This window comes from Trichomycterus rosablanca, chromosome 1 (assembly GCF_030014385.1).
Source record: "Trichomycterus rosablanca isolate fTriRos1 chromosome 1, fTriRos1.hap1, whole genome shotgun sequence".
Classification (NCBI taxonomy): Eukaryota; Metazoa; Chordata; class Actinopteri; order Siluriformes; family Trichomycteridae; genus Trichomycterus; species Trichomycterus rosablanca.
In genome coordinates this window covers 21,846,721-21,860,732 of record NC_085988.1, presented here as the reverse complement: position 1 = coordinate 21,860,732, position 14,012 = coordinate 21,846,721, and the positions used below count along the sequence as shown (strand labels likewise).

Here is a 14,012-nt window from a genome sequence, read left to right as displayed (position 1 = left end):
GTGTGGTGTGGATTGTCTATGGAGATCACTGTACTGATGATAAGGAGTGTGGTTGTCCATTACTGTTCAACAGCTTGATGGCCCGGGGGAAGAAGCTATCTCGGAACTGGCTGGTTCTGGACATGATGCTCCTGTACCTCTTGCCGCTCTGCGAGAATAAGCAGTGGCTTGGTGTCTTTTTTACCACCACTTTGTCCTGTTCAGGGTCACAAAAGGGGGCAGTTGTAGCCAAGCGGTTAAGGTACTGGACTATTAATCAAAAGTTTAGTGGTTCAAGCCCCACCACTGTCAGGCCCTTGAGCAAAGCCCTTAACCCTCAATTGCTTAGATAATACTGTAATTTTACTGTAAGTCGCTTTGGATATAAGCATCAGCTAAATGCCAAAAATGTAAAATGTAAATGTAGGAAACACCCCGGACAGGTCACAAGTCCAGCACAGGGCAAACACACTCTCACACACACTCATACCTAGAGGCAATTTTGTATTTCCAGTTAACCTTGACTGCATGTCTTTGGACTGTGGGAGGAAACCCACGCAGACAAGGAAAGAACATGCAAACTCCACACAGAAAGAACCTGGACTGCTCCACCTGGGATTCAAACCCTAGACCTACTTTCTGTGAGGTGACTGCTACCCACCGAGCCACTGTGCCACGTTAAAACCATTTATATAATGTAAAATTCTGCTTTTTACTTTGTGGCAACAGTCTGAGAGGGCTTTTTCTGGTCCACCATGATTGTACACACATTAGGCATAACATTATGACCACCTTGCTGCCAAAACAGCCCTGCAACTGTGATGCACTGTGTATTCTGACACCTTTCTATTAGAACCAGCATTAACTTCGTCAGTAATTATAGATACAGTAGCTCGTCTGTTGGATCAGACCACATGGTCCAACCTTTACTCCCCACGTGCATCAATGAGCCTTGGCTGCCCATGACCCTGTCATTGGTTTACCACTGTTCCTTCCTTGGACCACTTTTAGTGGATACTGACCACTGCAGAACGGGAACACCCCACAAGAGCTGCATTTTTGGAGATGCCCTGACCCAGTCGTCTAGCACAATTTGGCCCTTGTCAAACTCACTCAAATCCTTACTCTTGCCCATTTTTCCTGCTTCAAAAATCAACTGAAGATAAAATGTTCACTTGCTGCCTAATATATCCCACCCACTAACAGGTGAGGTGATGAAGAGATAATCAGTGTTATTTATTCACTTCACCTGTCAGTGGTCATAATGTTATGCTTAGTCTGTGTATATCTGTGCTCTAAGAAGGTCCATTAAAACATGGTTTGACAAGTTTGTTGTGATTAAACTCCAGTGGCCTGGACAAAGCTTTGACCTTCAGAATGAATTGACCTCACAAATTCTTTGTTAGCCAAATGACCAAATATCACACAGTCAGACTTTAAAATATTGTGCCTTTGCAGAGGGGGTGGATAGGATGTCCAACAAACACAGCTGGGTGTCCACATACTATTACTTTTATCCCAACTACAAAAATAAGAGTCCCAGTCCTTACTTTTTCCTCTCTCTTTAAACCTGATTGAGCTCATGATGAAGCAGATCATTAGTGCGGGTTCTGTTTCAGTGATGCTAAAGCAGAGTGAGCAGATCAGAGTTCATGTGGGCTGCAGTTTGACGTCTGCTTTAGATATCGGGACGGTGCCATCCTCTCTCTGCCATTCTAAATAATGAATAACAGGCATCAGTTATATGCATGATCTGAAAAAATGCTCTTTCATGCTTCTGTAAGGGGGTGCGACAGTTACAAAGCGATAAATTGGAATGTGTTTGCGAGCCAGGCCTTACAAATGCTCTTTTGACTGAATGAGTACTCACTTTAACAGATACAATACAAAAAAAAAAGGTGTTACAAAAAGCTTTTCAGAAGAGCAACTTCAAATAATAACAATAATCTTTATTTATATAGCACCTTTCATACAGCAGCAGCTCAGAAAATGGCACAGGTACAACATTTCAAATAAAAGAATGAAACGGCAAGGATCAAATAAAATGAAATGCTTGAATAAAATTAAATAAATTAAATTAAATTAATTAATAAATGCATTAAAGAATACACTATACATCAGTAGGTCACTGATGCCACAGGATTTTAAGCTAGTTTAAGTTTGTTTGGGATATATATATATATATTGTTTCATGCATTTTCTCCCGTTTTTCTCCCAACTTTTTAGCGCATCCAATTGCCCGATTGCGCCATGCTTCCTCTCCACTAATGCCGACCCCCACTCTGATTTGAGGAGAACGAAGCTAACCCACACCCCCTCCAACACATGGGCAGCATTTTTTCACCCACACTAGGCGAGTATATACAGTGTATCACAAAAGTGAGTACACCCCTCACATTTCTGCAAATATTTCATAATATATTTTCATGGGACAACACTATAGACATGAAACTTGGATATAACTTAGAGTAGTCAGTGTACAGCTTGTATAGCAGTGTAGATTTACTGTCTTCTGAAAATAACTCAACACACAGCCATTAATGTCTAAATAGCTGGCAACATAAGTGAGTACACCCCACAGTGAACATGTCCAAATTGTGCCCAAATGTGTCGTTGTCCCTCCCTGGTGTCATGTGTCAAGGTCCCAGGTGTAAATGGGGAGCAGGGCTGTTAAATTTGGTGTTTTGGGTACAATTCTCTCATACTGGCCACTGGATATTCAACATGGCACCTCATGGCAAAGAACTCTCTGAGGATGTGAGAAATAGAATTGTTGCTCTCCACAAAGATGGCCTGGGCTATAAGAAGATTGCTAACACCCTAAAACTGAGCTACAGCATGGTGGCCAAGGTCATACAGTGGTTTTCCAGGACAGGTTCCACTCGGAACAGGCTTCGCCAGGGTCGACCAAAGAAGTTGAGTCCACGTGTTCGGCGTCATATCCAGAGGTTGGCTTTAAAAAATAGACACATGAGTGCTGCCAGCATTGCTGCAGAGGTTGAAGACATGGGAGGTCAGCCTGTCAGTGCTCAGACCATACGCCGCACACTGCATCAACTCGGTCTGCATGGTCGTCATCCCAGAAGGAAGCTGACGCACAAGAAAGCCAGCAAACAGTTTGCTGAAAACAAGTAGTCCAAGAACATGGATTACTGGAATGCCCTGTGGTCTGACGAGACCAAGATAAACTTGTTTGGCTCAGATGGTGTCCAGCATGTGTGGCGGCGCCCTGGTGAGAAGTACCAAGACAACTGTATCTTGCCTGTAGTCAAGCATGGTGGTGGTAGCATCATGGTCTTGGGCTGCATGAGTGTTGCTGGCACTGGGGAGCTGCAGTTCATTGAGGGAAACATGAATTCCAACATGTACTGTGACATTCTGAAACAGAGCATGATCCCCTCCCTTCGAAAACTGGGCCTCATGGCAGTTTTCCAACAGGATAACGACCCCAAACACAACCTCCAAGATGACAACTGCCTTGCTGAGGAAGCTGAAGGTAAAGGTGATGGATTAAACCCAATTGAGCACCTGTGGCGCATCCTCAAGTGGAAGGTGGAGGAGTTTAAGGTGTCTAACATCCACCAGCTCCGTGATGTCATCATGGAGGAGTGGAAGAGGATTCCAGTAGCAACCTGTGCAGCTCTGGTGAATTCCATGCCCAGGAGGGTTAAGGCATTGCTGGATAATAATGGTGGTCACACAAAATATTGAAACTTTGGGCACAATTTGGACATGTTCACTGTGGGGTGTACTCACTTATGTTGCCAGCTATTTAGACATTAATGGCTGTGTGTTGAGTTATTTTCAGAAGACAGTAAATCTACACTGCTATACAAGTTGTACACTGACTACTCTAAGTTATATCCAAGTTTTATTTCTATAGTGTTGTCCCATGGAAAGATATAATAAAATATTTGCAGAAATTTGAGGGGTGTACTCACTTTTGTGATACACTGTATATGTGAGTCAGCCTTGTGTACGGAGAGACACACCCTGATCAATGCACTTTTTCCGTGCACCATCAATCAGCCAGTCGTAGTTACATCAGTCATGAGAAGTCCCTATCCGGCTTGATTGATTGATTGATTGATTGATTACTTCATTGATCTCCGAAGGGAAATTGCGGTGTCGCAGCTGCAATTACAATTATTACAAACATCACACAACGACATTACAGTGAGGTACAGGAAAAAATAAAAAATTAAGACAGTAATGTAATACAAGTATGATATAAAATCTAAAATATATATAAAAAATAAAATATAATAATATAAAAAATAAGAATATTATACATCTAACAGAACAAAAACTAAAAACTAAAAGGTGGGGAGACTAACACCCCTTAATACCCCACCCCTATATGAACAACAGGCCAAATGTTCATGTGGCTGCTCAGCCCAGCCAGATGGCAGAGATGAGATTTGATACGATGTATTCGAGATCCCAGCTCTGGTGTGCTAGCGTGTGTTTTTACCGCCGCGCCACCTGAGCGGCAATAGGACTTCACTTTAACATAATTTGTTTTCTGTATTTGGGTTATTATGGGGGATTTAACCCCATACACAGAAATACCTTAGAGGGACCCAATATTCTCACAGATGAGCTGTATTTGAATTATGGTGGAGGATTTAACTCTAGCCACAAACTATCTTTGTCAGACCTTGTAACTCCACAGATCTGAATTTGAGTTGTTATGGGCAATTTAACTCCATCAGTTCATTTACATTTTCAGCATTTAATGTATTTTCTCTCTTTTTCTCAATTTTTACCCAATTGCGTTATGCTTTCTCTCTACTGGTGCTGACCACCCCTCGCCCCTGATTGAGGAGAGCGAACTGACACACGCCCCCTCCGACACGTGAGCAGTAGCCGACTGCATTCTTTCACCTGCATGAGTCAAGTTCATATGCGATAAGCCTTGTGCATGGAGAGCAACACCCTGATCAGCATTATTCCTCAACTATGTCTGATGCCATCAATCAGCCAGCAGTGGTCGTAATTGCATCAGTTATGAAGAGTCCCTATCTGGCTCCCCACCATGTATGACCAACAGCCAAATGTGGCAGCCAGATGGCAGAGCTGAGATTTACTTCACCTGTCAGTGGTCATAATGTTATGTTTTGTCGGTGTATATTTACACACAAGTACAGTACAATGAAATTCTTTCTTTGCATATTCCAGCTTGTTTGGAAGTTGGGGTCAGAGCACAGGGTCAGCCATTGTATGGCACCCCTGGAGCCGAGAGGGTTAAGTGCCTAGCTCATGGGCCCAACAGCGGTTGCAAGGCAGAGCTGGGATTTAAACTCTCAACCTTTCAATTGATAGTCCAAATATCTACCCACTAGGCTACCACTGTCCCAAAAAGGGTTCCAAGCTTCTTTTTGAAAGTACTTAGTTAATGATTGGCTATCAGTTCCTCAGGAAGGGAATTTCAGAGCTTTGGTGGTGGAATTTACATTTCCCACTTTTTAGTTGTTGTTTTTTTTTTTATTATGGAATGCAAAAAAGTTCCTGCTCTGGTGCTGTATTAGGTTATATACGTCATGGTACTACAAAAACATATTTTTATGTTTGATTATGCGCTCAGCTGTACTGTTGGGCTCATTTCTCATTTCTGTCTGTTTGAACATATGTCTGTATGATTGGCTTTGATGAGTTGATACGTGAGGCATCTTTTCAGATCATCACACACAGCGCTGTAACAATGTGAGTCTCATTAGCCTCAGGTTTATCTACCTGCTTTTCTCAGTCTGAGAGGAATCCTTTGATGATCAAGCCTTGTAGATCAGAGCTAGATAAAAGAACTGCGGTAATTAACAGAAAAAGAAATCACTTTGTTCATGAATTTCTCTTTCTTTAAGAACATTATCTGGAAAGTTCCTGTGTGAATTTCAGATCATTATTACAATGCTTGTTATACAGAAGTTGCCAGAGTGGCCTGAACCCTTCAAACGGAGTAAATGTACTGCTCGGGAGAGTGACGTAAACTCATTAGGTAAACCTATCTTGTACTTACATTCATTGTTTATTGTACTAAATCAAGTTGGTGGGTATACAGCACTTAGGTGGCGCAGCGGTCTAATGCGCTAGAATATCACCGCTGAGATTTTAGTTCCACTGTCCTGGCCGGGCATCCATCAAACACAATTAGTCGTTTCAGGGTAGTAAGCTCGGACAGGCCCTCTCGCCTGTGTCACTGCAATATGCTATCTCCGGCCCTGGCTAAGAAGCCCTGTCTGAGCAGTGGGAAGGCTCATGTAGATATTAGTGTGAATCTCTGTGTGCTGTAAAGTTCTGTGTAAGATCGACTAAGAAGAAGCAGTCTATTTTGATACATATATTAAATATTATCAATTATAAACCTTGCTTTGTGCACAAGGACACAGTATTGCTGGAAAAGAGCCATCCCTACTGTGCTGAAAAGTTGGATGCGTTTCATTTCCTTTATATAATTGATTAATTACACGTATTAACAATTGTTGGGTCTCAAACACATGAATTTAAAAAGAAGGGATGTCCCAATAGTATAGTAAATATACAGTGGTACCTTGAAACTAAACGTCAATTGGTTCTGGGAGTGGCGTTGAGTTTAAAAGGAGTTTAGAATTTTCTCCCCTAATCTAGTCCAATTACCCTGATTGTGTCCTCTATACTGATTCGACCCTTCACCGCTGACTGAGGACGCCTCTCAACTGACATGCGCCCCTCCAGCACGTACAGTCAGTACAGACTGCATTTTTCACCTGCACGAGTCAAGTTCATACACTGACAGGCACTGTGTACGGAGGGCCACACCCCCATCAGCATTATTCCTCAGCCCTGTGCAGGCACCATCAGTCAGCCAGCAGAGGCCGCAGTTGTACCAGTTATGAGGACCTTTGATCCGACTTTTTACCCCTATGAACAACAGCCGATCGTTGTTCATGCTGCCGCCCAGCCCAGTCAGAAGGCAGAGCTAAAATTCGATACGATGTATTCGAAACCCCAACTCTGGTGTGCTAGCGTACTTTTTACCGCTGCGCCATCTGAGCGGCTAAAAGGAGTTTTAAGGTTTTTTTTTTTCTCATAAGGATGTATGGAAAAGCTGTTAATGCATTCCATGGTCCCGTGGAATTTCATATATTTTAGGCTAATTTGACACTTACAGTGGGGCCAAAAAGTATTTAGTCAGCCACTGATTGTGCAGGTTCTCCTACTTAGAAAGATGAGAGAGGTCTGTAATTTTCATCATAGGTACACTTCAACTATGAGAGACAAAATGAGAAAAAAAAATCACATTGTAGGATTTTTAAAGAATTTATTTGTAAATTATGGTGGAAAATAAGTATTTGGTCACCCACAAACAAGCAAGATTTCTGGCTCTCACAGACCTGTAACTTCTTCTTTAAGAAGCTCTTCTGTCCTCCACTCGTTACCTGTATTAATGGCACCTGTTTGACCTCGTTATCTGTATAAAAGACACCTGTCCACAGCCTCAAACAGTCAGACTCCAAACTCAACCATGGCCAAGACCAAAGAGCTGTCGAAGGACACCAGGAAGAAAATTGTAGACCTGCACCAGGCTGGGAAGAGTGAATCTACAATAGGCAAGCAGGTTGGTGTGAATAAATCAACTGTGGGAGCAATTGTAAGAAAATGGAAGACATACAAGACCATTGATAATCTCCCTCGATCTGGGGCCCCACGCAATCTCATCCCGTGGGGTCAAAATGATCAGGAGAACGGTGAGCAAAAATCCCAGAACTACACGGAGGGACCTGATGAATGACCTGCAGAGAGCTGGGACCAAAGTAACAAAGGCTACCATCAGTAACACACCATGCCGAGAGGGACTCAAATCCTGCAGTGCCAGGCGTGTCCCCCTGCTTAAGCCAGTACATGTCCAGGCCCGTCTGAAGTTTGTCAGAGAGCATATGGATGATCCAGAAGAGGATTGGGAGAATATCATGTGGTCAGATGAAACCAAAATGGAACTTTTTGGTAAAAACTCAACTCGTCGTGTTTGGAGGCTGAGTTGCATCCCAAGAACACCATACCTACTGTGAAGCATGGGGGTGGAAACATCATGCTTTGGGGCTGTTTTTCTGCAAAGGGGACAGGACGACTGATCCGTGTTAAGGGAAGAATGAACGGGGCCATGCATCGTGAGATTTTAAGCCAAAAACCTCCTTCCATCAGTGAGAGCATTGAAGATGGAACGTGGTTGGGTCTTCCAGCATGACAATGATCCCAAACACACCGCTCGGGCAATGAAGGAGTGGCTCTGTAAAAGGCATTTCAAGGTCCTGGAGTGGCCTAGCCAGTCTCCAGACCTCAACCCCATAGAAAATTTGTGGAGGGAGTTGAAAGTCCGTGTTGCCCAGCGACAGCCCCAAAACATCACTGCTCTAGAGGAGATCTGCATGGAGGAATGGGCCAAAATACCAGCTACAGTGTGTGCAAACCTGGTGAAGACTTACAGGAAACGTTTGACCTCTGTCATTGCCACTCAAAGTATTGAGTTGAACTTTTGTTATTGACCAAATACTTATTTTCCACCATAATTTACAAATAAATTCTTTAAAAATCCTACAATGTGATTTCCTGGATTTTTTTTTCTCATTTTGTCTCTCATAGTAGAAGTGTACCTATGATAAAAATTACAGACCTCTCTCATCTTTCTAAGTAGGAGAACCTGCACAATCAGTGGCTGACTAAATACTTTTTGGCCCCACTGTATACACTGAAACTAACACAAGTATAGTATAAAAAACACTGAAATACAATTTAAAAAAGTTAAAAATCAATAAAAAAAAATACAGTAAAACATTCACATTAACCTTTTTTTTACGATAAGCATTTTAGACTCTCTCGGAAAAGCAGATTTTTACAATTTCATAGAACCTCGAGCTGTAACACAAGTTTTAAAAGTGAAACAGGAGAAAAATCCAGATAAACACAGATACATGTGAACGCTTTCAGAGTGAATTTGATGGTTATTCCACACAGATGCAGAATAGTCTTATATTCGTACTTTAATGACGTTTTACCACACCGCTTAAGCCAAGCGCTCAACAAAACCGCAGTCGCACACACGTTGAGTTTAAGGGAAACGTTGAGTTTAAGGGTACACATTTTTTTGACAAAGTGTGTTGTTTCAAAGATTTTGAGTTTATAGGACGTTGAGTTACAAAGTACCACTGTATCAAACAAGAATCTTTGATTTGTTAATTCTCTTCCACATTTGTTTAACTGACACATATACCAAAAAGGTTTCCAATCAAACATGTTTCCCTTACCATCTTTATAGTATTTTGTAAATATTAAACTTGCTCATTCTAACATACAAGTTGGGACAGAGGAGCATTTACCCCTGTGTTCCATCATCATTCCTATTTATGAGACTTTTTAATGGTTTGGGAACTAATTGCTGCACTTTTGTCCATTCTTCCTTGATACAACACTTCAGCTGCTCAACAGTCTGGGGTTGCCATTGTCTGATTTTTCTCTTCATGATGCACCATACTATTTTCTATTTTTATTAGAAGTCAGATCTGGACTAAGAGCAAACCAGTAAATCACACACACACACTGTCTATAAAGCCAAGCTGTTTTAGCATGTGCTAAATGATTCCTGCCATTGTTTTGCTTAAATAACCATTGACTTCCTGGGGGAAATGGCACCTTTATGGTAACATCAACACATGCTATGGTAGCATCAATGGTGCCTGTTTTGTTTCTCCATATAAATTATGTATAGCTTTTTCTATGCATAATAGAGTTTCGGGATGCATTTCGTTGGTCTGTATTGAGTAACAACGGTTTTCCAAAGTACTTCTGAGCCCACGTGGCTATATTTATCACGGTAGCATGACAAGCTCTCATGCAGTAATTATTATTTGTGTATATTTACAAAATACAATGATGTTGGTCAGCCAAAAGATTAAAAGTCATTTATTTGTACTATTTTAATAATATATATAAATAAGTTAAGGTTTAATGGAATTAACAAACACTTGTTTTTGTTGGATTGGATTGCATAGCTATCACAGATTTTCTGTAAATTGGATAATAATGGCTAATGTTTTGTATTAGTAACACAACAATTAAGGTGTCAATTTAAAATGACATTTACTGGGTGCTCAAGTGGCGCAGCGGTAAAACATACTGGCCCACCAGTTCTGAGATCTCAGCTCTGCTATCAGCCTGCCAGGTGCCTACGCAGACACACGATTGGTTGTGTGCCTGTAAGGGGCTGGACAATGGCTAAACAGGGTTTCCTCATAACTGCTGCAATTACGGCCTCCCTGGCTGATCGATGCTCCCGCAGAATGAGATGGGGAATAATGGAGATCAATGTGTGACTTTCTGTGTGCAATATGAATGCCCATATGAACTTGCCTTGTGCAGGTGAGAGGATGCAATCAGCTATGACACACATGTTGGAGGGACAGTTGTGACCCTCATTGGTCAATAGTAAAGGTCTGCAGCAGTAAAGGTAAAGAAAATGCATAAATAAACAAAATAAATAAATAAAATGATAATTACTATGGTAATACACCGATCAGCCATGATGTTAAAACCACCTCCTTGTTTCCACACTCACTGTCCATTTTATCAGCTCCACTTACCATATAGAAGCACTTTGTAGTTCTACAATTACTGACTGTAGTCCACCTGTTTCTCTGCATGCTTTGTTACCCCCCTTTCATGCTGTTCTTCAATGGTCAGGACTCTCCCAGGACCACCACAGAGTAGGTATTATTTGGGTGGAGGGTCATTCTCGGCACTGCACTGACACTGACATGGTGGTGGTGTGTTAGTGTGTGTTGTGCTGGTATGAGTGGATCAGACACAGCAGCACTGATGGAGTTTTTTAAACACATCACTGTCACTGCTGGACTGAGAATAGTCCACCAACCAAAAACATCCAGCCAACAGCGTACCGTGGGCAGCGTCCTGTGACCACTGATGAAGATCTAGAAGATGACCAACTCAAACAGCAGCAATAGATGAGCGATTGTCTCTGGCTTTACATCTACAAGGTGGACCAACTAGGTAGGAGTGTCTAATAGAGTGGACAGTGAGTGGACACGGTATTTTAAAACTCCAGCAGCGCTGCTGTGTCTGATCCACTCATACCAGCACAACACACACTAACACACCACCACCATGTCAGTGTCACTGCAGCGCTGAGAATGATCCACAACATAAGTAATACCTACTCTGTGGTGGTCCCTTGGTGGTCCCTTGGGGGTCCTGACCATTGAAGAACAGGGTGAAAGCAGGCTAAAAAAGTATGTAGAGAAACAGATAGACTACAGTCAGTAATTGTAGAACTTCAAAGTGCTTCTATATGGTAAGTGGAGCTGATGAAATGGACAGTGAGTGTAGAAACAAGGAGGTGGTTTTAATGTTATGTGTGATGAGTGTATGTTAATGAATAATGTAAATGGATGAGGTTCTGTTAGATCACAGTGGCAAATATAGATTTAAAATAGCTAACAAAAATAAGAAATGTTTTTGTACATTACATAAATGGCACAGTCTATTTTGCACGTAGTCTGTAGTTCCACTGAAGTCCTATTTAACTTTTTATGTTTGTCATTCTAGTCACACTAGTATTGTTACAGTAGAGAGGCAGAGTAGGGCGAGAAAACTACTTGACTGTCTTCCTATCTGACACTAGTTTTTTTCCACTCCTCTGCTTCTTCCCGATCGCCCCTCTCTCTCTTTTTCTTCATTTGGATGGTACAAACTGGCCCCCCGCGCCCCCTGCCACAGTTCAGCAGATTGTGTCTGTATTCCACGCTTCTTCCAAACAAAAGGCATGGGACCATTTCTCCAAAGCCCAACGCAAGAACCTGGACATGTGGCGCAAGCAAGCAGAGGTTGGTGGTTTTTTATTGTTTATTATGTTTATTCTAATACTTTACCAGTCATTAAGCATTACTTTATTTTTGCACACTGTTCTGATCCATTAGCCCTCCCCTTCCTCTTCTTTATTTTCCTCTTCACCCACATGTTGAGTACAGTTCCAGATGTTCTCTCCTGATTCCAACATTAATTAGCTCCTAACAGGGTAATGGAGGCAGTCTGAGCTGTACTAGCACTAAATCACCACAGAGAGTCTGAGATCCCGCTTAGCAGGTAACACACCCGAGTGAACAGTAACGCACCACACACAGGTTGATGCCCAAGTTTGAGGCAACCCAGTACTCTTCATTCCACACATTCACTGTATACAGTCTCACTAATTGTTTCATTAGTGTGTCATTTGCAAATGCTTTTCTCAAGCATTTTATTTAAGTCTGTGACATTATTTGGACATTTTCTTTTCTTTTCCAGGCTGTGACATTGCAGTGAAACTGTAAAACTGTAAGAGTGGCAATCCTGTGCATACAGACTTAAGTAGAAGTAGAAGTGAGAAATAATGAACCTGCAAAAGGATGCACCATAGGTTCATCATTTCATCAGTAGAGAGAAATGGGGGGGCGAGGGTCGGGGTAGTTCAGTGGTTATGGCACTGGACTAGCAATTATAAGGCTGCCAGTTCAAGCCACACCATTGCCAAGTTGCCACTGTTGGGCCCCTGAGCAGAGCCCCTAACTTTCAACTGCCTGAACTGTATTTAGTGATAGATGTAAGTCACTTTAGATAAAAGCGTCTGCTAAACGCCACAAATGTAAATTTAATGTAATGTAGGTCATTGTTTTAGTACATTAAGCCATTTTAAGTTTCTCATAAAATAGAAATATAAATAATTGGGCCGCTCAGGTGGCGCAGCGGTAAGAGCTGAGCAGCCACATGAACAACGATTAGCCTGTTGTTCAGATAGGGGTGGGATATTAAAGCCGGATAGGGACTCTCTCATAAGTAATGCAATTACGACCTCTGCTGGCTAATTGATGGCGCCTGCACAGATTGGTGAGCGCCTGCACAGAGATGAGTGCTGTCAGGGTGTGTTTCTCCATACACAGTGCTGATCCACATTGCACTTGTCAAAGTGTAGGTGACAAAATGCATACAGCTGCTGCCCACGTGTCGGAAGGGGGTTGGTTAGCTTCGTTCTCCTTAATCAGAGCGGGGATCTGCATTGGTGGAGAGGAAACATGACGCAATCTGGCAATTGGACGTGCTAAAAGGGAGAAAAAGGTGAGAAAATGCATAAACAAAATATATTTAAAAAAAAAAAGGAAATAATTGAAATAGAAATAATAAGGGCAGTTGTAGCCCAGCGGTTAAGGTACTGGACTAGTAATCAGAAGGTCACTGGTTCAAGCTCCACCACTGCAAGGCTGCCACTGTTGGACCCTTGAGCAACCCTCAATGTATACTGTCAGAGTACTGTAAGTCGCTTTGGATAAAAGCGTCCGCTAAATGCCGTAAATGTAATGTAAGTGTAATTGAAGTACAGAAAGTGAAATATTTTCAGACGTGGTTGTTTTATGCTTGGCACTATGAACACTGGCACAATTTAATCAAAAATATTTCAGTTCAGTGTTTACCTCATACAGTATATTTATTGGCAAATTGATGTTTTCACTGCATTGTCCCTGGAATAGCTGCACTTTCCAAACCTCGTGCATGTTTAGCCTGAGATGTAGTGAAAATTGCAACTACAGTTTCCAGCACTGGTTATGTTTTTTTCAATTTGCAATTACAAATTTCCGAAGGGACTGCATACAGATTGCCCCCAAGGCTTCCCAGCAATTCATTGCAGTTTAAAGCACATACTTTATTCCCCGCCTGTGCTGCCTTGTGTTTTCTTCCTCGAGGACTTTTTATCCAAGCAAATTGAGTCGTTAAAGCACAAGAAGAGACTTACTTAATTAATGAGCTGCAACAAAGTGTGTTCTGTGTGAGCGGGGAGGCTGTTGAAGTATAACACTGTTGTCATTTTCCGGTCATTCGGTAAGTGTGCCCCATCTCTGAGCGCCAAATGAGCAAAAGGCTGAATCCGGCATGTAATTAACATCATAATCTCCATTCTCAGGCGGCGTCAGAGTGGCATTTTGCACGGATCATGAGCCCGATACTGTTTATTCGGATCT

The 14,012-nt window shown here is 42.0% G+C and overlaps 1 protein-coding gene across 3 annotated transcripts in view; it reads left to right on the top strand.

The window, feature by feature from the left end:
- The window catches only part of enox2 (ecto-NOX disulfide-thiol exchanger 2), a 616,994-nt gene that overhangs the window by 545,441 nt on the left and 57,541 nt on the right, over nucleotides 1-14,012 (top strand). For all 3 annotated transcript variants that reach the window (XM_062990318.1, XM_062990353.1, XM_062990367.1), the window contains one exon: nucleotides 11,743-11,849. In XM_062990318.1, the coding sequence (XP_062846388.1) occupies nucleotides 11,743-11,849 (107 nt within the window). The remainder of the gene's footprint in view (nucleotides 1-11,742; nucleotides 11,850-14,012) is intronic.